Here is a 22,955-nt window from a genome sequence, read left to right on the forward strand (position 1 = left end):
AATGTGTTTATTTTACTAACTCGCGGCGAAGTTACTCCGACGTCAGGTTAGGCAAAACCAACCATCGGTAAGTGATTTACCATACAGCAATACCAATCTGCCGCTACAGCGGATTCTATTGGCTGGGAGTCGTACGGTAAGCGTAATACGGCGGGGCTTGTTGCTGCGGCTGTAGCTGAGGCTTCAAGGTTGTTAGCCTTTTTCTAAGCCTCAGTGGATGACGGAAAACATCCTACAATGGGGGAACGAACCCGCGCTGGTTCATCCAGTTGACGACGACAACTGCTATGAAACAACCTTTGATGATTTTTACTGCTCAGCTAAAATTTTCTTGCATCTCACTGTGGAAAAGACCAGAAGTTATAGACTAAGCCTGCAGAGCGGACAACCCTTCCTTGTTGCCCCAAATACCTCCGACACGGCCTGAACCTAACAACCATCCTCTTATCCTCTTCCTTCGGCCATTGTTAATCAATGCTTCCTCCCCACCACAACGCAACTCTCTCACGGTGATTTCACCGCTACTTGCTGCGATATGACCAGTGGCAGGCCGCCGGGCTACGGTCCGCCCCCTGGAAACGATGGTAATCTCGTACAGCTCGAAGACACAGCCTCTGTATACAACACCGGCCAGCGCCCTCCAGTGACTGACGATCACCTCCTGCAACAATTCGATATCCAAGATTCCGATACACTCCAACCAAGGCCATCAGTATCATACGATGCATTCGTTGGGGGTAGTCAGCCAGCACAGGCTGCTGGATCGCGGCCAGGAGCTGGACCTCGAACGGGCCCTTTCTACGAGGATGGTGAAGCATATCGACCCTACTCGCAGACCGTAGATTTACACAACTACCAGCGATATTCAGATGACTTAAACGACTTTGACGATGCGCGATCAGCGCAAGGTTACTATAATGATCAAAATGACTTGGACGGTGCGATGCCCGTGAGAGATGCTCGCACGCGGGATCGGAACAGTATATTGAGCCTGGGCGGCGGATTGATGGGGAAAGCAAAAAATATGCTAGGTATGGGACAGCAGTACTCAGAAATGGACTTGCCGTTGACCGAAACGGGCGCCAGACCGGCTAGAGTGGACTCCGTGGGGACAGACGGTGATGGAGCAGGTCCAAGAGCTCAGAAGAAGAAATTCAGTGCTGGGGATTTTAAATTTGGGTTTGGCAGGCGCAAGATCGATCCGTCAACGTTGGGCCCTCGTGTCATCCTGTTCAATAATTCCCCGGCCAATGCGGCAAACAAATATGTCGACAACCATATATCAACCGCCAAGTACAATGTGATCACTTTCTTGCCGAAATTCCTATTCGAACAGTTCTCCAAATACGCGAACTTGTTCTTCTTGTTTACCGCCATCCTCCAGCAAATTCCCAATATTTCGCCGACTAATCGATATACCACCATCGCGCCTCTCGCTGTTGTGCTTCTAGTATCAGCTATAAAAGAACTAGTTGAAGATTGGAAACGGAAGTCTTCGGATAAATCGCTCAATTACTCGAGGGCCCAGGTACTCAAGGGCTCCAGTTTTGAGGATACGAGATGGATCAATGTGGCAGTCGGTGATATCGTCAGAGTCGAGTCAGAACAGCCTTTCCCCGCCGACCTGGTCCTCCTGGCAAGTTCCGAACCGGAAGGTCTGTGTTACATCGAAACTGCAAACTTGGATGGCGAAACGAACCTCAAAATCAAACAAGCAATACCAGAAACGGCCGATCTTGTTAGTCCCAGCCAACTAAGTAGGCTCACTGGGAGAGTCAAATCCGAACAGCCAAATTCCAGCCTTTATACCTACGAGGCTACATTGACATTGCAAGCTGGTGGTGGAGAAAAGGAGCTACCGCTCAACCCTGATCAACTCCTCCTCCGTGGTGCTACTTTGCGTAATACCCCCTGGATCCATGGTCTTGTTGTTTTCACCGGCCATGAAACAAAATTGATGAGGAACGCAACCGCAACACCAATCAAGCGAACCGCTGTTGAACGCATGGTAAACATGCAAATTCTTATGCTTGTCGGCATTTTGCTTGTTCTTAGTTTGATTAGCTCGATAGGAGACCTCGTTGTTCGGATGAAATCTGCTGACGAGCTCACCTACCTGTACATCGGAAATGTCAATGCGGCTCAACAGTTCTTCTCTGACATTTTCACATATTGGGTCCTCTACTCTAATCTCGTCCCTATATCTCTTTTCGTGACTATAGAAATAGTCAAGTATTGCCACGCATTCCTCATAAATTCCGATCTAGATATTTACTATGACAAGACAGATACACCTGCCACATGTCGTACCTCTTCTTTGGTCGAAGAGTTAGGCCAAATCGAATACATCTTCTCCGATAAAACGGGCACTTTGACGTGCAACATGATGGAGTTTAAGCAATGCTCTATCGGCGGGATTCAGTATGCCGAAGTAGTACCAGAGGACAGAAAAGTGATGGAAGGCGATGACTCAGATATGGGAATGTATGACTTTAAGCAACTGACTAAGAATTTGGAGTCGCATCCCACCCAGATGGCAATCCACCACTTTCTTACTCTTTTAGCTACTTGCCACACTGTCATTCCAGAGAGGCGGGAAGAAAAGCCTGATGTTATCAAGTACCAGGCTGCCTCTCCTGATGAAGGAGCGCTAGTTGAAGGTGCAGTTATGATGGGCTATCGATTCACGAACCGGCGTCCAAAGTCCGTTATCATCACTGCGAACGGTCAAGAGCAGGAATTTGAATTGCTTGCAGTTTGCGAGTTTAACTCGACGAGAAAACGCATGTCTACTATTTTTAGATGTCCTGACGGTAAAATCAGAATTTACTGCAAGGGAGCCGATACTGTTATCCTGGAGCGGTTGCACCAGGACAATCCGACTGTTGATGTTACTCTTCAGCACCTCGAAGAATACGCCTCTGATGGTCTCCGGACGTTGTGTCTCGCTATGAGGGAAATACCTGATGATGAATTCTACCAGTGGTACCAGATATTCGACAAAGCAGCAACAACAGTAACTGGGAACCGAGCTGAGGAACTTGACAAAGCGGCCGAGATCATCGAGAAAGACTTTTTCCTTCTTGGTGCAACAGCTATCGAAGATAAGCTTCAAGATGGTGTTCCAGATACCATCCACACCTTGCAAACCGCGGGCATCAAAGTTTGGGTTTTGACTGGCGACCGGCAAGAAACTGCTATCAACATCGGCATGAGCTGCAAGTTGATCTCGGAGGATATGGCTTTGTTGATTGTCAACGAGGAGTCGGCCCAGGCTACAAGAGATAACTTATCAAAAAAGTTACAACAGGTTCAGAGTCAGGCCGGTTCCCCAGACAGCGAGACATTGGCGCTTATCATTGACGGTAAATCCCTAATGTATGCTCTGGAGAAGGATATGGAGAAGATATTTTTGGATTTGGCTGTTATGTGCAAAGCCGTCATTTGTTGGTATGTTATCTTCTAATCTCCATCTTTATGTGACTAACCCCGCAAGCTAACTCTCTGTAATTAAGCCGTGTATCTCCCCTTCAAAAGGCACTTGTCGTCAAGCTTGTCAAACGGCACCTCAAAGCGTTGCTACTTGCCATTGGGGACGGCGCGAACGACGTTTCCATGATCCAGGCTGCCCACGTGGGTGTCGGCATTAGTGGTGTTGAAGGTCTTCAGGCAGCCCGCAGCGCGGACGTCTCAATCGCCCAATTCCGCTTTCTTCGGAAGTTGCTTCTAGTTCACGGTGCGTGGAGTTATCAGCGTATCAGCAAAGTCATTCTCTACTCGTTCTATAAAAACATTGCGTTGTACATGACTCAGTTCTGGGTATGTTTCTTCTCCCTTTAAGTATATCCCTCAGAAATTTTCCGTCTTTGGCTAACATGACCCTCAATACAGTACTCTTTTCAAAACTCCTTTTCCGGTCAGGTTATTTACGAATCTTGGACTCTATCATTCTATAACGTCTTTTTCACCGTCCTTCCCCCTTTCGCCATGGGCATTTTTGACCAATTCATCTCGGCTCGTCTGCTAGACAGATACCCACAGCTCTACCAGTTAGGCCAGAAAGGTGTATTTTTCAAGATGCACAGCTTCTGGTCCTGGGTCGGCAACGGCTTCTACCACTCCCTCATCGCTTACTTCCTCTCCCAGGCGATCTTCCTTTGGGACCTCCCTCTAACAAACGGCAAAATCGCCGGCCACTGGTTCTGGGGAACTGCACTTTATACCGCCGTCCTCGCTACCGTTCTCGGGAAAGCTGCGCTCGTCACCAATATCTGGACCAAATACACATTCATCGCTATTCCCGGCTCTTTTATAATCTGGATGGCCTTCCTGCCCGCCTACGGCTTCTCTGCGCCCAGAATCGGCGCCGGCTTCTCGACAGAATACGAAGGCATCATTCCTAACCTCTTCCCGTCGCCGGTCTTCTGGCTCATGGCCGTCGTGCTACCAGCCGTATGTCTCGTGCGCGATTTCGCCTGGAAGTACATCAAGCGCATGTATTTCCCGCAGGCGTACCATCATGTGCAAGAGATTCAGAAATACAACGTGCAAGACTACAGACCCCGCATGGAGCAGTTCCAGAAAGCAATCCGCAAAGTTAGGCAGGTGCAGCGGAATCGGAAGCAGAGAGGTTATGCCTTTAGTCAGGCGGATGAAGGTGGACAGATGAGAGTTGTTAATGCTTATGATACTACTAGATCCAGAGGGAGGTATGGGGAGATGGCGAGTTCGAGGCCTGTTGATATTTGATCCGTTTGCCATTTCCTATTAATAATATTTCGAATCTTTTCGTTGATTTTTTATTTATTTATTCTATTGTTTTATTCTTTTTATTTTTGCCTTTTCGAATTCTTTTTGTTCCTGCGTCTGCTTCTGCTCTTGCTTCGATTGCAAGAAATAGGTGGCAATGTATTCAGCGTCTTGTATGTGAGGGACTCCAGCATTTTTATTCAATTTTATTCATTTCCCCTTTCCTATTCTTGTCCGAAACTCTCTTATCTTCTACCCTTCAGGCCCTTACTACCTCCTCGTCCTCTACTCTATTTTCTATTCGGCTCGAACTATTATTGTCACGACTATGCTGGAGGTTCTCGTTCATGACATGTTGTTTTCTATTTTGGCGGGTTTTAAATAATATTCAGCTATTTATTCCCTTTTTTTCTTTTCCGATACGTGGTCCCATTTGGGCCGCTGCTCTCTTGTGTTGCCACAGATGTGGACTCTTATTTCTACGCATGCCATGATTTGCGGATTGAGAATAACAAGGATGGTTGTCATTGTCACCTTTGGGATTTGCCGCATGTCTCGCTTGGTTTCATTTTGTTGTCCTAAAAAACCTCTCTCCAGTTGGATTATTCGACCCACGCTTGATGGAAATGGTAGTTTGAGGTTTTCCTTGCCCTGGCAGGTATGAAGCAAACTAGTATGTTGGTGGCAAAGTCACTGTTTCCGGTGTACGACCAGGATCGCTCTTTGTCATCGGATTTATTAAGCTTGTTCATTCAATCATCATAATTTAGTTAGTCTGCTTCGTATGTATAGTACATGCATGACCAAGCGTGGATAGACGCTCTTCATAGGCATGCATGCAGTCAACTTAGGAGGACGAGAAGGGGAATAAATACAGCATGAAGGAAAATAAATGCTCGGCAGAAGTAGGGTGAAAATCCCCTGGTTCATCCATCCAAATAAAATAACATAATCTCATAACTGTTCTGCATGTGAAAAAAAAAAACAATGTTCTTGCTCATCGCTATCTCGTGCACCTCTCCTCCGGTGGCCTCCAACCTACTCCTATCCCCTCCAAAACTAATTTCTCTCTCTCCTGCCACGTGCTCCCCTTACCCTCCAAATCAATAACCTGGCCTCCGGTGCTACGCGAGCGTACCCCACTCGAGTCGAATTTCCAATTATGTACCTTCTTCGCGTAGCGGCGCAAGTCGCGTTCAAACGTTGTCTCACCGGTCCAACCAACAATGGCGCAGCCGACTGTGCGCCAGGGAGAGATGATTATGTCCACGCGGCGATGTGGATTTGGGTTTCGTTTCTCATTTTCAACGTTGCCGTCTTCGCCCTTCCTAGCCTCGAAATGGGGATTTTGCCATACGACCAATGCTTTATCTAGGGAGTCAAAACGCGGCTTCCCGCCTGTATCGCCACGGTAAGGCGCCGTCTGCTGCTCCCGATGCGAAGTAGTAAGATGCAAGGCGAGCGTGTGCGTGATCCAGCCTTCCTTCTCAAGACTGGCAACGACATCGTAGACGAGGTTGTGTGTCACTCTCTCGTCACGGTGGGAGAGAATGAGATCGACATCGCCGCTAACTTCCTTGCCACGCCTGTAGCCGCCGACAATGATGCATTCAATGCCTTTGCCGTCGTAATCCTTCTGCGAGTGCGGTCGGACCTGTTTGGCGTGCTGTAGGACAATGTCAGCGATTGACTCGACTTCGCTGCGCGGGATGCCGGCCATGAATTCGTCGAAGTATTTGATGCCAATCTGCTGAACGCGGGAAAGCATGTTCCAGCCCTGTTCGATAACGTCATCGATGCTCCGCCAATGGTAGTGGTAATAAAAATCGCGTGCCGTTTTGGCACCGACGCCCCAGATGTTGTAAAATTGGTTGAGGACGCTGAGGACTGGGTCTGTGTCTAGCTGGTTGGCAGATTCGAGCGTGCCATCTTTACTTTGGTTAAATTCTGAGAAGAGTATAGCAATTTTGGATTCGCAGCCTGGTAGTGTGGAGACTTCTTTTGGTGATTGGAGTTTGTAGGGATATGCGGCAATGGCGGCAATTGCTGTGCTGTATGCGCGGACACCAATTTCATCAAGGGTTAGCTCGCGTATTTTTTTGATCTTGATGAGCTGGTTTATGAACGCTTCATTTGGAGGATTGAGGAAAGCAGATCTCTGGCAGGCATATATAAGCTTGTCGCGAACCCAGGCAGGGGTTGGAGGCCCGGTCTCTGCAGCTTCATGTTCTTCCGTGGTTTCACGGAGAAGCCTGGGAGGTTCCTTCTGAGCAGGAGGCCCATGCTGAACTCTAGCCCGACGAGATCTAGCAGTGCCAGGAGAAAAATGGTTTGGGGCTGGTGACGATGCCGCATCTGCTTTTGCCCGCTCCAAAATTGCCCTTGACGGGCTCTCTCTTGGCCTGAGTGGGGACCGTGGGCTAGCCACTACAGAAGTAACGTTCGAAGAAGTTCCATCGACTGAGATATTGTCCCGTGGAGCCACTTTGCGCGCATGGTAAACAATATATGGAGCCAGCGGTACGGCGTGCCCTGCTTTAAGGGAATCGTCCAGCCATGAAAATTTTAAAATTATGATACCGTCCTTCATCTTTGGATTGAATGAGCTATCAGCCGGTGATTTTGACGGTTTAAGCACCCGCTTAGGGCGTGATTCAGCCCCTTCGCCTGCATCCACATTTTCGCCCTCCGACTCCATCCTCAGATCGACCACAAGAGGCTCTTGAGCCGGTTGTACATGTACATGCTCATGCTCATGCACATCCTTTACGCCGCTAACCCGCCGCCGTTTCACTGACGGGCCTGCTTCCGACGCAGCAGTAGTAACAACCGTGGGCGCCGAAACTTCCTCAGTCCATAGTCCCCTAGATCGAAGCTCAAACGCAGCACGTCTCTTCTGCAACACTTTGCCCAAGACTAGCTCAGCTTCAGAGATGTCGTAGGTGAGCTGTGCACCACATCTTTCCAGCGTTTCCTCCACTTCATGCAGCTGGTCCAGATCCAAGTGCGTGGGCAAGACATATATGGACGGAAGGCTGGCGAGGTTGATTGTTTTGGCCAAAGTGCCAGATGATTTGGATTGGGTTTTAGTAGTTGTCATGACGCATGGAGATACAATCTTATATATCCATCTGCCGTTGTAGTGTAGTGTGGGGGTTTGCTCCTGAGCGGGACATGAAGCGGCTATGCATGTAGCGGCGGAAAATAGAATGGAACAATAGTATTGACAAGTAGAAGGAAATATAAAGATGAGCAAAACACCCATAGTGTATATACGGAGAGCCTATGAGTATCAAATTTTAATCAGGTTATTTGATCGAAACAGGCTAGAAAGCAGTTGGGTGAAGGTCCAGGATTATCTGGGATTCAGAGCCGCCGCATCGCTGGCAGACCAGCTGAAGGAACCTGCGCCCATATATAAAGCTATGTATCTAGGAGACGGATAGACATCATTCCAGAAGCCCAGAAACATCCCACTGGTAAACATAGCCAAACTCGATGGTGGGAGATTTTCTGTCCGAAGTTCGTATCTTGAAAGAGGAGAAACCTGACTGATGACATAAGCACCCCGTAATTTCCCTTGGCATCGATGACGTCGTTTTTTAGTCTTTCCCAATCTAGCCTTAGCTTTCATCCCATATACACATCGTATCTATAGACTATCAGTAAATGTAAATATGTGCTGTACGGTCCATATATAACCTCATTCAAATGTTAACCTTCAAAATATTCCCCGTCCTCCACGTTAGATTATCCCTATATCAATCCATCTGCCGCTTCTCTACTGACAACCATCCCATCCTATCTTACCGCCGTCTCCACCAGCCCCTTTCAAGCTTTCTGCGGGAATTGTAGAAGTAGTTGTAGCAATTCTGTGACCCGTCTCGACCCCTACACCGTCTCCTCTCCCCTCTTCTAAAGTGTCATGCACCCAGTGTCCCTGCCGTTCATGTCGCTGAGCTACCCAACGCCTCCAATAAGGATACACCAACACGCTTAGCCCGCCAAATAAGATAAAGCATCCGCAGATCGACCCGCCAATAACATCATAATAGTCACCTGCGATCCCCACGCCTTCCCAAAACTTTCCTGTAGCCTCTGTCACGTTAAGGATCAAGGTCAGCAGTTGGAGGACGCCGATGACTATAGCCACGATCACGGTAAGGGACGTCAAGACAATAGAATAATAGAGGAATGCTATTGGGTTACGTGGGTTACGACTTGGGCCGGCAGCTATCGCGCGACTGGTGCCTTGCGGTTGCTCCGGGGGTGAAGGCTGGATGGTGAAGTTGGTTATGGAAGAGGAGGAGGAGGATTTTGGTGGGAGAAAATTTTGCGCTGGTTGGACATAGAGGGATAGCATTAGGGCGCCATCCGTGGTGTCGATGAGGCACATTCCGGCTAAAGAATGGCAGGAATATTACAGTTAGCAAATTTCATATTGTGGATATAGACGACAATGGTGGCCATCTTACCTGTGAAAAGAATCGGGAAGATTAGAATTACCCATAAATCAGTCCCACGTGTAGCTTGGATTGACGAGATTCCTAGAAGCGCAATCTCAGACGAGGTATCGAAGCCAAGGCCGAAAAGAACTCCCAGCGGATACATTTTCCACGGCCTAAAGAAATTGTGGGTTAGAATATGGAAGAACACAAAGGGGCTATTCAAAACTCACCGATCAATGAGTTTGAACATCTTTTTCAACACTTTAAACAACACGCCCCCTCCCTCAACCTTCCACACCTCATCCTCCTCCCCTTCCCTCAGGTGAAGGGCTTTTTTCATCTGTTGAACAAGCTTATACAGAATGTATGCATTCATGATACCGAGCAGAATCAGAAATGCCGAGCTGACAGAGCTCCCAATAATGCCCCCGATTCTGCTATAGCTATCGAATTTCGAGGACACGGCGGCGGCGGTCGCAGCGACGACGATGGACGTAATAATAACGATGCTATACGCCGATTGTTAGCTTGCTAGTATGGGATATAGCAATTCGGTACAGAAATACATCACGAAAAAACTCACGTAGAATGTCCCAAAGAGAAGTATGTCCCGACAGTGACCGCCTGTTGACCAGTTGCTAGAAGTCTTCGAGTCATAAGGTCGATGGCCTACGTAATTTAGAAGATGAATTAGTTGTATGTAAGTATGCATAGATGCCAACATCACTGTTGTGATATTGAACATACCGAGATGTGATCCGCGTCGAGCGCATGTCTTAATCCTAGCGTGTAAGAGAGCACAGCTGTGGATATGAGTGAACTATGAAGTAGACCATGGTATAAGCATTTGGCATTTAACACAGCTTAGGATTTTTTTCATTTGCTCGTTCGCTCCCAGCTTTGTTTGTCTTGAACTTGCCAAACCCTATATGGTATATATCGTTTGCAAAACTAGGATATAGGGGAAACATGACGTAGCACTTACGGATGAAACCTCTACAGGCACATTTCCAAAAGAAGCACCAAAAAGTTAGCCTATCTCATTTCCTTAAACAGACACTAATCCTCCTTTCATTTTAAGAATGAAAGGGTAGAGTATATACATACCAACACAATTCCCGCAGCCGCCCATACAACCGCATTAACCACCGCAACGAGCAAAATTATACCCAACGCCGGGAGGGGAATCCTCCGCAGACCCGGTACGCGGTTATGCGACCGCTTCGCCTTGCAGAGTAGACTGTGCTTGAGAGATTTCACATTGTCGTCATCTTCTTCCAGTTCTGGTTCAGCTTCAGCTTCACCATATCCAACCTCATTACCCCGCTCATGTTCTTGGGCCACTGCGCAGGGCAAAGGAGTTGATCTGGATGACACTGTGTCAGTTCTTGGAGTAGCAGCCGTGGATCCCATCCTTGTCTTCTGTACTTAATAGTGTTACGTCGAGAAAGAGGTGAGGCACGGAAAATATTTGGCGGGGAAGTTTATATATAGTTATGTGTTCATTTAGCGAAAAGCTTATTGATGAGCTTAAAATGCTCAAGGTACTCACGGCCCCACTACCCCACTATTGTGACACCACACAAACGCATGATCGAAATAATAAACTCTGATTTTTTTCTTCAATTACTATCTCTAGTTATAATTATTTTATTTATAAGAGAATTTAAAATTAACTACAGAGAATTAGGGCCCGGGACTGGGGGCAGGCGCAGGCGAGCCATCACTATATAAGGATGAGTGCCGGGCGCGGCTGACAGGAACCAGTCGTCTCGTGGTCTTCTGGCCTACGCTGGTAAGAGCCCGGACCCGGCGGCTTAGAAACTATGACATGTATTTTACTATTTTAGAAAATAAATATTTAATTTAATTTAATTTTAGCAGATTTTTTTAAATATATATAAAAAAAACCCTTTTATTTAAATTAAGAGTTATCCAAAACATTTTTTTTTCTCTACATGCCCCTTCATTCTCTCCACTCATTAATTTCACCCACAATGTCACAGCTCACTGCCTGCACGCACCTTGCAATGCATGAACATTGATTGGTCTTGTAACCCCGGGACTAAAATTCATAATCAATTTTGATTACGAATTATTGATAGCGCTGGAACGTGCCCTGCGCTATTACAGATGCGGTTTTCTCATCGGACAGGAGCTCGAACTCCTTCTGTTGTTTTCCTCTCGTCGAAATATAGATGTAGGATATTTCTGCTAGCTCGCTCTGTTTCGAGGGGATGTGTCAATCCGTATGAGCACAGAAGCTTCCAGTCAATAATTAATATATATCCAAGGAAGCGGTGATTCAAAGGGAGATGCAGCCGAGGATTGACGCTTGTTAGGTGGAGATTGAGTCGGTTTGCCGAGCTTTCAAGTTGCTTGATTTATATTACTCAGTGCCAAGGTCCCAAGGCCCCGACGCACCATCATGCCATTCACGCGCCCACCGGCTTCACGGGAAAAGGAACCTGAAGCGTATTATTTCTGTTCGGCAGCAGCGCTTGGCTGTTGAGCAGCATTTGCCACTCACCTTGCGTGATGGGTGTGACATCCGATGCGCTCAATGGAGTTCTCGGCGCCAGTCTCTTGATACCATCGGCGTTCTTCCGCTTCTTTTGAGGTGGTCGTGCTTGTTGTTGTTCCTTGGGTGGAGCAGCGGGCGAAGGCTTTTTCTGTGGGAGAACAATGCCCGCACGGCCGTACTTGGCCTGATACTCGTTGGCAACCTCGACAAGCAGATGCTCGGGAACTGCCAAGTCCTTGTAGATCCTGGTGAAGAAGGCCAAGCTGAATTGTCGTCCTTTGTAGTCTGCGACCGTCTGCCTCAACAGCCTAACGCAGGATTTTATGTAAAGGTGATCGGGGATGCCATTCTCACGCGCCAGGCCGCGTGAGTATGCATGCAGTCTGCACTTGATGGTATAGAGGCGATCGATGCTCAGGAGTGTCAGGCCCTCCTGGCTAAAGAGGACGTCGTTCTGTAAGATAGATTGGCGGATGAGATACTCGTTGCAGTTCTCGTTCAGGGACTGGCGCTGTTGGCTGCGCTGGAGGGCATTGGACCAGGCAGGACCGAGAGAGAATTTCCTTGTAGCCTTTTGGACAATGCGGTGGAGTGTCCTCCATATCTGCTGATCTAATGGAGCAATAGGGGCGAGCGTGAGCTCGGACTGATGGGCGATTGGCAGAGGTGTGCTACAACCGACGAGGAAGGTGAGATGAGTGCAAGCGCCAAGCTTGTTGGAGATGTACTCTAGAGCGGGGAGGACGGTGGTAGGGAGGGCTCCATCGCCGAAGTCTGAGTCAAGATCAGGACTCAGGGGTTCGGAGATCATGGATGTGGTTATGAGACGGGGTCGAGAGTCGGAGATGTATGTGGCAGGATTGGCGAGGTGGAGGACACCCATTTTGGACGTGGTTAGTGGGATGAAAGAGGGAAAGACAGAAGTAACTTCGTTATGGAAATGTAAGATCACATCTATCTGGAACATAAACAGAGGAATATTGGGCAGACAAGCTCAAAGGTGGGCGTGAGGTCATCTTTTAATCAATCCAGGGGAGAGGAAATCGAATGCAGGGGAAGCTCTTCTTCACGGAAATAGAAACGGACGGGAGACACAAACCAGGGGCTGTATTGGCAGGTGTTGGCACGTCCCACGTACCCACAGCTTATTGAGGAAAATATCACACGCTACAGATAAACCTCCAACTACTGCACCATTAGCTCATCCTAGCAACTACCAAGTCGTTTGGCAAGCCAATACCCTGCAATATTGCTTCCCAAATCGAGAAACTCCGCGCGCAGAGAGCCGCTATTTCTGCCAAATCATAGGCAGTAGCAAATTAAACACGGGTATCTAGTCGTAGGTTCGAGTAGAAAAGAAGGGCCGGTTCTACAATCATGACCTGAATAAACAAACCAGTGCAGCGGGACATCAATAGGAGAGGTGCTCTGAACGACCAGTGATAGCTCGAGAAATACAGCTCCTTTCCCTCACTGTTCGCAACGTGCCATCCAATGATATCATACAATCGGCCAGTTGTCAAACAATGCCGCGATATCAGAGCCACATTTGTTTGACTATAGAATTTGATCTATTTTTTTCTAAATCATCCATCACATCCTGCTGCTTCATGTTCTCCTCAAGCTCCCTCCAGATCACAGTAGACGCTGTTACTTTTTGGCAATCAATCAGTTCTAGATTAGAGCGTGCACTAAAGAATGCGATCACAACTTAAATCGACTGTTGGTGGACCGCTTGGCTTGAGGATACGAATTGAACAGCACTTGTTGGCTGCATTTTCTTCGTGGCAGTCGTGGTCGCTTGGAATAATTATTAATAATAATTAAGCAGGCCGGTGCACGCATCAAGTCATAGTTCCGCCAGTCATGTCTCCTCTTCAACCCCGATTGTTCCCCACGCGGTTTTAAAGTTAACCTATTTTTAGCGTACCGCTGATTGGCGATTCTATTTTTAGCTCCCATCGCCAGAGCTTCCTTGTTCCTCCATTCGTCCCCAAAACCCCCAGCTTTTGCCCCGAGTTAATAGTAAACCTGCCATGTGCTGCTTAGCAACCTATCATTATTGTAAAATATTCTCCGTTTCCCTGTGATACTTGCATGGGTCCCTTCCATCCAATCGTTTAACGGGAGGGCACATACAGCCCATACGGTACATCTCAAAGGGATATCCTCTATACAGGCGAGTTGCACCGAAGGCGAAATCCATGTTAGAATGTGGAAGGACTGTACGTAACTTCGACGGAAGAGCAATATCACTGGCGCTTAGAAAACAGACATATTCTTGATCTGCATATTCAAGCTCAATGTGGCTACGGAAGATATTGGTATGTGAACTTCTTGCCGCCCGAGCTAGGTATATCATCAATGCTGAATGTAAACACCGTATTTATCATCTTTCTGTCGAGGTATTTAATGATTGGTTCATACATACCAACTGCCCAACTCAAATAACTACTGTTTTTAATATACACATAGTAGCCTCCCTCTTATTATACTTTTAATTATTATCCCCTGTTGCAATTTTGGTCCATGTGGCACCACACGACATCGCTAAAAAGGCGCTAAGATTGACAACAGTATAACGTCCATATAAGACACAGTTGATAGTGATTGAAATCAGGGGCAATTACACCTTATTGGTCTAGGATTGATAGTAATAGCGGAGGCAATACCCTGAGTTGATAGCACTCTTGATGGCTGAGACCAAGCTGTCCATGCAATCTATGCTGAAGTTCATGTCGGTGTCACCTGAATTTAGTTGAATTGGCAGGGCATAGTTTCATATGCAAACCATTGGCCATGGTAGACGACAAAAACAAGTTTATTGGAGAAAGCTTGTAGCGAGTTCACGCGATTTGACGTTCAAGCTATAAATATAAATATAATGTTTCGCTCATTCTTGATGACGAACTATTCAGTACTAGGATCTTGCGAGGAAGGTGATATTCGCTTGGCTAATTGACATTGCGGGCATTGGAATGGATACAGCGTTGACATACGAAATGGCACCATGGCGGAGGGAGGATTGACAGATTCAACATGACGACTACACGTACATTGTTTCAAGCCAAACGTAGTCCTGTTTCCATGTCAGAGTAGGTACCCCCTCGATCCTGGAATTAGGGTTCAAATCAAAATGAGGGAGAAACATCCAGATTAAATCCTTGCCATTAGAATCCCATGTATATTGAGTCCGATAGTAGCAATAGCTTGCTCATGGCGAACTAAATGGGAACCATAAACATTATCAATCCCCCCAAGTGCCAGCGGAAAGCAATGACAAGGAGCTAATCGTAAGGTTGGCGATGAAGAAGCAGTGAGCTTGGTGAGGTATCTCGGATACATGAAAAGGTAGGGCCTTCGGATCAGTTATCATAGGACTTAGAGGTGAGGACAGTCTGTGGAAGTCTTCGTTAAGGGTGAAAGAAGAAGGGAAAAAAGATTGTGGGATGAACCTCGGTAACTAACTAAATAGCTAACTACGCTGTAGGGTCAAGCACCAAACTTGGACCAATGACGCCCGAACTTGGCAATTTTCACCATCAACCCAAAGCCGCAGCCGGCTTCAGGATCGATCCCAGCAACCAGGCAGCTAAATAGCAAAACACAGTCCAGACCACAATCGCCATTTGTCTCTTCTATCGATGAGATTTCGCCACCTTCAATCTGATTCATTCACCATCGCATCCCCTCCTTTGCCTCCAATGTTGTAACCAAGGGACTTTGCATCTTGCCCTGAATAGCCGCTGTTGCCATGCGTCAATTCACCCATGGCACGTTGCTGGCTATTCTAGCCTTAGCAAACACCATATCTGCCATCCCGTCATTCTCTGCAAACAATTATCCTGCCCATCCTGCGGAACCACTTGCGCTTTTCGCACAATCACAACCTCAAGCTCCTCTTGGGCTATGGACGAGACTGCGCAATTCCGTGATAGAAAGGCTGTGGGGTGTTCCACCGCAACAGCGCAATCACAGAGGGGGAAATAAGCAGTATCCTTTCTATTCCGCCCCCGCGTCTTTGCAAGCCCGATACAGCGATGATGTCGTCCTACGATTTAGATTACAAACGGCGGACGAAGTCAAGGCACTTGTCGAGGCTTCTAATATACTATTCCTGGATGTTTGGGCTTCGACGGACGAGTGGGTAGATATCAGACTTGCCAAGGATGTGGTATGTAATCTATATTATTTGAGACTGTACCCTCTTTTCGAGGTGGAGAAATTGAGATTTTTTACTGAATGAACGCGTCGTGCAGGTCCCGTCTCTCCTTGGTCTACTCCCAAAATCGCTGCAGACAGCACATGTCCCTCTCATCCACGACCTTCCTCAAACTGTTTATGAATCATATCCTTCCTCCTCCCAGCGCCCCACAGATAATGGACGAGGTTTCCTGCCTTCTAGGGAATCATCCTCCGATGTAACGAACATATTCTTCGAAGACTATCAACCGCTATCCGTGATTGGTCCTTGGATGCGCTTACTCGCCTCGATGTTTCCGTCCCACGTGCAATTGATTAGCATTGGCTCCTCCTTTGAGGGCCGTGATATCCCTGCTCTGCGAGTAGGAGTTCGACCCGCTAATGACCCCAAGCCTCGCAAGACCGTCATAATCGGAGGTGGTTCCCATGCGAGGGAATGGATCGGAGTTTCAACAGTGAATTATGTAGCATACTCTTTGATCACCACCTACGGAAAATCCACACCCATCTCTACACTCCTGGAACAATTCGACTTTATTTTCATACCAACCATCAATCCCGACGGCTATGTGCACACATGGGAAACTGATCGCCTGTGGCGGAAGAACCGACAGGAAACAAGCCTTCCATTTTGCCCCGGCGTGGACTTGGATCGTACATGGGGCTTCGAATGGAACGGCAACGCTACCGGGGATAACCCTTGCTCAGAAAGCTACGGTGGAGATGAGCCATTTGCGGGAACTGAAGCTCGCCAGTTAGCAGGATGGGTGAAAGAGCAAACAGAACAGCATAACGTCAAATTCATTGCCTACCTGGATCTCCATTCGTACTCTCAACAAGTCCTCTATCCGTACTCATATTCCTGCCTGCCTCGGCCGCCCAACTTGGAGAATCTTGAAGAGCTAGCCATGGGCATTGCAAAGGCAATTCGTCTAACCAACAGACAATCCTACACCGTAAGCTCTGCCTGCCAGGGATTCACGGCGTCCCAGAAGAAAGTTAAATTAGACACATTCCCCCGTATGGAAAGTGCCGGAGGCAGTGCCCTTGACTGGTTCTACAACGATGTCGGTGTTAAATACTCCTACCAGCTCAAGCTGCGTGATAAAGGCAGCTATGGATTCCTGTTGCCGCGGGAAAATATCGTTCCCACTGGGAAGGAGGTGTTCAATGCGGTTATGGTTTTGGGCAAGTTCTTGCTGGGGTCTGATGGTTTCGAGGGACTGAATTGGGAGGCTGAGTTTCAGCGCCTCAACGAAGCGGATAAGCCTATCCTTGATGACGGTGATGATGATGAGGAGGAGGATGGACAAGATAAGAACGATGACTCATGGATACCGGACGAGTACAAAAATGATAACGATCACGATGACGATGATGATGGGTGGGGCCTCCGCAGACGGCGGAAACGGTAAATTCGAATTTGTCGGATTAATCGACTGCAGTCAGCGCTCATGCCTCATGCTACCGAATGCTAAAGAAACGGGTATATGGAAGCCCGTTTTTAATGATTTTGTTACTCGCATCTATTTTCTCTTTCCGAATACCCTACTCGGCTGTACTATTTTTTGACGACCTGTGATTTTCTTTTCGATATACATATATTGTGGATCTTTACTAATTTTTATTTTATTTTAATTTTTATTTTTTTGGGCATATATTTTGTTTTCCTTCTGCACCATTGGTTTAAATATTTGCTAAGTTTCCCTTTATTATTATTATTAGTCTGCTATCTACCTATTCCGCGGCATTTAACTGCGTTGGTAATTCGTTTCTCATTCAATCTCCTAACACGAATTTTGACAGGTGTTATTGTATTAATAATTAACCCGTTTGGCCTAATTGAATTGGATAATGAACCCGTGTCTTATAGGTTGTTAACGTGAATTATAATAAGAATTTTGCTGCACGATATCCGAAGCAGAGTATAGCGTCTTGATTTATCATATATGCGTGACATTTCAACTTCCTCACCTCCCTGGCGCTGTCCTTTGCTCATTTTCCCGGTTCACCAATTTCCGCAATTCCCCGCTACCCCTCCCCCCTCGGGGGGAAGCACGGTCGTTCCCTCCAGCTATTCCACGTCCACTCATCTTCTATGGTAGTTCATAACCGCGTCTATCTCTCAACCCCAGCCTCATATCTTGCAGCATTTACCGCCCTGGATATCCTCGACCTCGCCGTCCTACGCGACCGTGCCGGATCGAATACGGACACTTCAACATTTGAGATTCTGTCGAGTGTCCTCTCGGGCGAGTGTTCACCTCGGCGCTTGGCGGTGTGACGGGCTTCGCGCCTTTCATTATTAGTGATTGCAGGGGCTGGCCGTTGTAGAGCTGGAAGTTTTATTAGCCTCGGGGCTTGCTCTTCACTTTGTATGCGTGAGAGAGCGTGTTCGTGGGATTGTGTTTCAAGGAGTCTGGGACAGTAGGAAAGATCATGCGGATGGTGGTGTCGAGTTGGAAGGGTCAGGGTGTTCAGGCCGAGGGCGTGCCATGCTCGGGCGAACGGTGAGCTTGGATGGGACTCTGGTGATTCCTCTCCATGGGTTGCTGAGCTTGGGTTGGCCTGGTAAGGCGGCTGGTCGAATAGCAGTGTAAGAGTGAGTACGGTCAAAATGTACTCGACAAGCAGCAGCACGACCCAGATTGGTAACAAGAGAATCCTGAAGGACGTGAGGACAGTATGCCCGAGCACCCTCCCAAGATGACGAATGTACCTATAAAAGCGTCTTAAAAGCCCTATGGCCATACCACTCTCTTCATCTTTCCGTTTACGTTCCTGCTCTTCAGCTTCTCGTGCAGCTCTCTTCACTCTCATCAGGACTTCTTTCTGCCTATCCTTTCGCGGCTGATGAGTGCTTGCGTCCTCATTATCCGAGTATTCATCATCCTCACCCTCGCCTGCCTTCTCGCCCTCGAAACCGAAAAGCCCGTAACAATTAAGTGCGGCATTCAGCTCAGAAACCGGGGTGACCACCACAGCCGTCTCGATTAGGAAAAGGATATACACCCAGTGACTGCTTTCTTTAGAAGCTTTTCGTACTGGAGGCTCCGTACTTATATCGTCCTGGTGTAATGCGAGGGCTCTATGTTTCCATTCTTTCCTGTGATGGAGTCTCATTTGTCGCTGGAGACCGAATGTGGCTTTGCGAACTACAGAGTCAAATGCGGCTGTTAGCGAGTTGAGGTTGAATATTAGAAGGGCGCTGACGATGGTGATGACTGGTAAGGTGATGGCGAAGGCGTTTATAGTTGTTGCGCTTGGCTCAATCAGTTGCATACTGAAGATGCCCTGTATTTTGAAGAGTTAGTTAGTCTATATGAACGGGTAAACTACCATACATGGAAAAACAGTAGGAGAGAAAACACTACCCACCGTGCCAAAGGAAAGGGGAAGAAATAGCAACGTGATGTACGTTAATAGGCGAATATTCTCCCCCTGGCGAACTGCAGTTCGGCTATCGAATACAGCAGCGGTTGATTGGAGCTGGATGAGTTAGTTACCCTTGAAATAATCTACATAAAGAAGGACTTACACTTTCGCGGAGATCCCGCACGTCTTGCATGCCACGTTTAATACGATCTATTTTGGGCTTTAGAAGTTCGATTGACTGGTCTATGCTGCTGACGCTGGCATCCCAATTTTCGGGACTTATCCTTCCATCCTGGATTTTTGGCAATGAATCAATCTTGAAAGTTTCCCATGTGGTGATTGTCTGCTCAAGGGTCCTCTGGATATTTTGTTAATCTTAGAATATATCTACAAGTCAAATTGAGGCTCATCCGTACTGGTACGTACCTCGAACAGCTTATAAGTTTGAAGAGCCCAGAAATATGTTTTCGACAGGGAAAACTGGGGATCGTCTGCCATCAGGTCTGCCAAATGTTAACAGTTAAGAACCCATGAGACAAGGCGACTGTACGTTTAGATGTACGAACCACTTCTGTCTTCCATGAATACGACATCAGACTAAAATATCAGGGGCGTTAGAACAAGAACTTTATAAGAAAATAAAATTGGGGGTTTGAAGTACCGGTGCTCTAATCTCCGACTGGAGGGAGTCAATGGCATTTTCCCACCTTGATCTGGCATGAAATAGGGCCACTGCGATCCAATGCAGCAGGAGCTGTCCCGGGGATTGGCTAGGATCATAAGATCGAAAGAATCGAGGGCCTGTGTCTTTCGTATAGCGGGGTTTAAAATAAGTGTCGCCCAGCTGGTAACAAGTAAAAGCATCGTCAAAATGGCCGCATAATAAAAATGAAACTGTTTCTTCGTGTATATAACGGTGCTTTGTACCCTTTCGTTTCCCAAATGAGCATGATCTTCGAATTTTGCGTGGATCGGGCTTCACTGTGTCGGGTTCGAAATAGTCCAATGTGACAAAGTAGAAGGAGAAATGGTATTCGTATACATATGATGACCAGCCCTGTGACGGGTTGGGGAAATCGTTAACATGTGGCATATGTTCTTGATATTGACTGCAGCATCTCCTCCCCTTAGGGTAAATCGTACCGTGTTTCGCGTTTGAAGAAGATTCACCTTTGCCCAATTCAAGCCGTTTAGGTTTCTATCAACAAATGCTGCGACATGACTGACATCCAGACTGCAAAGCATGTTTAATAAGCATGGCAACTCGCTGGGTGATAGACCAGGAGGGGTATGGCAAACCTTGAAGTCGTCCCAAAAATGCAATTAAGCACCAACGGCGAAATATCTGTTAGTTGAAGTATCCGGACAAACCTCTTAACAAGTGCTGTGCCTTTAATTTTTACAGAATGACTTTCGCCGGTCGTCTGAGACGAAATTTCCCTTAGTGAGTCAAAAATTACGGATAAGGGAGCGTGTGCTTCATTATAACTGAGTTTTCGAAGAACATATCGATCGGTATCTATTGTGAGTTCCTCGAAGTTGACACGACAGCGTAATTTGTTCTCCAAAGAAGTCTGTTCCAGGAGTGTGGAAAGTTTGGGGTAAGCAGCTCTATAGCTCCATGACATCCATGTACGAGGGTGTCCGAAAAGAGTTTGGATGGAGAGCGGCCGGCCCCAGTTGTAGTATCTGATTACAAACTGCTCATCCTCTGCTGCGCCGGGTCGTAGTATGGCTTCCCAGATCTCTGCGAGGTCAAAGTCGCTGGCCTGTATGAGGCTTAGCGCGTACCCTTTCGATATAGATTTCAATATAGGGATAAAGATGTGATTCTCGTATGGCATTGCAGATACTTACCTCCGGAGAGTTATCAGCGACAGCCATGGAGCTCCTTGGGTTACTCACGACGGGCGAAGACATGCCATCGATAGACGTGTTGTAGTGCTCGCGATGTGAGTTATTTGGCCTGTGCGGTTGAAGGATTCAAGGCTTGAAGTCATGTAAAGGGAGCCACGAAATTCACAACTTTAGCAGAAGCATCCAGCATATAGCTAATTGCGTGCATCCGGCCTGATCATACTCATAACCACAGGATCAACAGCTGGCAAAGTTCGGAGTTTTTTCCACTTGGAGAAGTTGAACACGACCCACGCCTATTTCAGGACGCTGATGCGTCGTCCCAAAGGGTCAGGTCGCTTGTCTAAGCAGTATTTATCTGGATAACTTGATTATAGCTCGGTCCCCGACGTGTGTTGTGTGATGATGCAACTGCTGAGCTGGGATGGGAGAGTGGTGGCCGATTTTAGAGTCAACCAGCGGCTTAAATATTTACTGGCCATTTTAGTGTGAGGAGTTGGTGATTTTCACATCCACCACTTACTTCCACAGGTGATCAACGTTATCAAGGGCGAGAAACTTCGTTGTGCAACAATAGCAACAGGAGAACGAAGAAAAAGGCACTCCCAGAAGCATATTCATCCCCCTGATAAATAATAGAATAGAATAGACTTCCTGCTCAGGTATACGATCAAACCATTCAGAGTTCTCATTATATCCCCTTCTTACTCTGGGGTGGATATATTTAGGAAATCACCAACCAACATCCAGAAGTTGCGAAAAACTCCCTTTATGTCATAATAATATCTCTTCTTTGATATGTCTGAGCCAGGATGTCCACAATCCAATTGATGGTAACAAGCCAATTGTGAACGTTCATTGTTCTAACCACAGGTCCTCAAAATAATAGTTCAGTTTCTTATTTTCACTTCACTCCCTTAAATTTCGACAAGGGTATTGCGGAAGACACCTCGCCTATACATTTTAAATTTGTAAAAAGCTCACATCCGTCTCACTCGCAATAGCTTTGATGAACTTTTTTTTCATCTATGATCTTCCGTGAAGCAATGTGGCGGCGTGTGCTTCCAATGTTCCTACAGCAGCCAGAATGATTATTAGAAGTTCCCGGGTGTGTGTGTGTGTGTGTGTGTGTGGGTTTGTGTGTGCCTCAACAATAAGATGGGAGATTCCTTCAAGGGGCAGCCGCTCTGTGTAACTATATACATACTTTGTAAGTTGGTCAATGACAATAATTTCCCCTCTCCTAATTGAAATTGGGCAATGTGAGTTCATGCAGCCTTGTGGGACTTCTCAAGCGTCGTTCGTACCTGAGGGGCTCTCGTGGAATAGTTAATGTTTCCATTTTTAGGCCCAATTGACTCAGGTTCCATCGCGATTGAATGGGCCCTTACGCTGTAAGTGTCCGAAGCCAGAGCTGACAGCCAGGCCCAATTAGCCATAGCATAGCGGCCCGGAAAGCAGCCATTCGCAGGCGGGGAAAATTGCATGAGTGCAGAGACAATCGCGCGCCTGAAGGTTTCTCTCCTCAACTCCAGATAACATGGCATGATCCTACTCAGGCCAAAGGAGGGAGCAAACATCAATAATAATAATGCTCAGCCACGGTTGACACCGCTGAGAGAGACACGCTGCTGTATTGTAAAATTGTTCATACTGCGTAGGAAGTTAATAAGTATCTATTGTTAGCAGGCCAGAACCAAGGTTCCCCGTTTTGCTACTAGCGCCGAGCCTCTGCAACCCGCTGGTCTTGGCAAATCCCTCCCTTTTTTGGCCGATTACGTTACGTTGCTGCGAGGAGG

General features: G+C 47.2%; 6 protein-coding genes across 9 annotated transcripts; 2 read left to right on the top strand and 4 right to left on the bottom strand.

Annotated features, from left to right (window-relative positions):
- Window positions 1-535: 535 nt before the first annotated feature.
- BDBG_08058 (phospholipid-translocating ATPase) lies at window positions 536-4,749 on the top strand (the record flags this gene model as incomplete). Its single annotated transcript, XM_031723380.1, has 3 exons — window positions 536-3,450; window positions 3,516-3,819; window positions 3,892-4,749. 3 exons carry the CDS (start codon window positions 536-538, stop codon window positions 4,747-4,749), a joined length of 4,077 nt encoding a protein of 1,358 aa, XP_031580527.1.
- A 1,003-nt stretch (window positions 4,750-5,752) lies between these two features.
- BDBG_08059 (DNA polymerase IV) lies at window positions 5,753-7,849 on the bottom strand (the record flags this gene model as incomplete). Its single annotated transcript, XM_002621390.1, has 1 exon — window positions 5,753-7,849. The coding sequence occupies one exon, from the start codon at window positions 7,847-7,849 to the stop codon at window positions 5,753-5,755; it is 2,097 nt and encodes a 698-aa protein (XP_002621436.1).
- Window positions 7,850-8,372: 523 nt separating this feature from the next.
- On the bottom strand, window positions 8,373-10,610 carry BDBG_08060 (high-affinity nickel-transporter; the record flags this gene model as incomplete). The annotated part of the gene is made up of 8 exons (XM_031723381.1): window positions 8,373-8,401; window positions 8,560-9,150; window positions 9,225-9,370; window positions 9,428-9,706; window positions 9,781-9,866; window positions 9,945-10,017; window positions 10,183-10,193; window positions 10,305-10,610. The coding sequence occupies 8 exons, from the start codon at window positions 10,608-10,610 to the stop codon at window positions 8,373-8,375; spliced, it is 1,521 nt and encodes a 506-aa protein (XP_031580528.1).
- A 518-nt stretch (window positions 10,611-11,128) lies between these two features.
- Window positions 11,129-13,459, bottom strand: BDBG_08061 (uncharacterized protein). Its single transcript, XM_002621392.2, has one exon. The coding sequence runs from the start codon at window positions 12,686-12,688 to the stop codon at window positions 11,633-11,635; it is 1,056 nt and encodes a 351-aa protein (XP_002621438.2). The 5' UTR covers window positions 12,689-13,459; the 3' UTR covers window positions 11,129-11,632.
- Window positions 13,460-15,235: 1,776 nt separating this feature from the next.
- BDBG_08063 (zinc carboxypeptidase) lies at window positions 15,236-19,749 on the top strand. The gene is made up of 2 exons (XM_002621394.2): window positions 15,236-15,895; window positions 15,981-19,749. The coding sequence occupies exons 1-2, from the start codon at window positions 15,476-15,478 to the stop codon at window positions 17,337-17,339; spliced, it is 1,779 nt and encodes a 592-aa protein (XP_002621440.1). The 5' UTR covers window positions 15,236-15,475; the 3' UTR covers window positions 17,340-19,749.
- On the bottom strand, window positions 17,634-22,806 carry BDBG_08064. Of its 4 annotated transcripts, XM_031723383.1 has the most exons (11): window positions 22,364-22,806; window positions 22,117-22,229; window positions 21,157-22,019; window positions 20,599-21,068; window positions 20,443-20,533; window positions 19,961-20,356; window positions 19,866-19,896; window positions 19,726-19,802; window positions 19,463-19,657; window positions 19,303-19,413; window positions 17,634-19,218 (listed from the first exon to the last, which is right to left on the bottom strand). In XM_031723383.1, exons 3-11 carry the CDS (start codon window positions 21,217-21,219, stop codon window positions 18,043-18,045), a joined length of 2,610 nt encoding a protein of 869 aa, XP_031580530.1. In that variant the 5' UTR covers window positions 21,220-22,019; window positions 22,117-22,229; window positions 22,364-22,806; the 3' UTR covers window positions 17,634-18,042. The 4 variants fall into 4 exon arrangements, with proteins under 4 accessions (XP_031580530.1, XP_031580532.1, XP_031580529.1 ...); XM_031723385.1 differs by having other exon boundaries at window positions 19,961-20,533; window positions 21,157-22,229; window positions 22,364-22,463; window positions 22,548-22,806; XM_031723382.1 differs by having other exon boundaries at window positions 21,157-22,229.
- Window positions 22,807-22,955: the final 149 nt, after the last annotated feature.

The sequence above is a fragment of the Blastomyces gilchristii genome (assembly GCF_000003855.2).
Source record: "Blastomyces gilchristii SLH14081 genomic scaffold supercont1.22, whole genome shotgun sequence".
NCBI classification, from domain to species: domain Eukaryota; kingdom Fungi; phylum Ascomycota; class Eurotiomycetes; order Onygenales; family Ajellomycetaceae; genus Blastomyces; species Blastomyces gilchristii.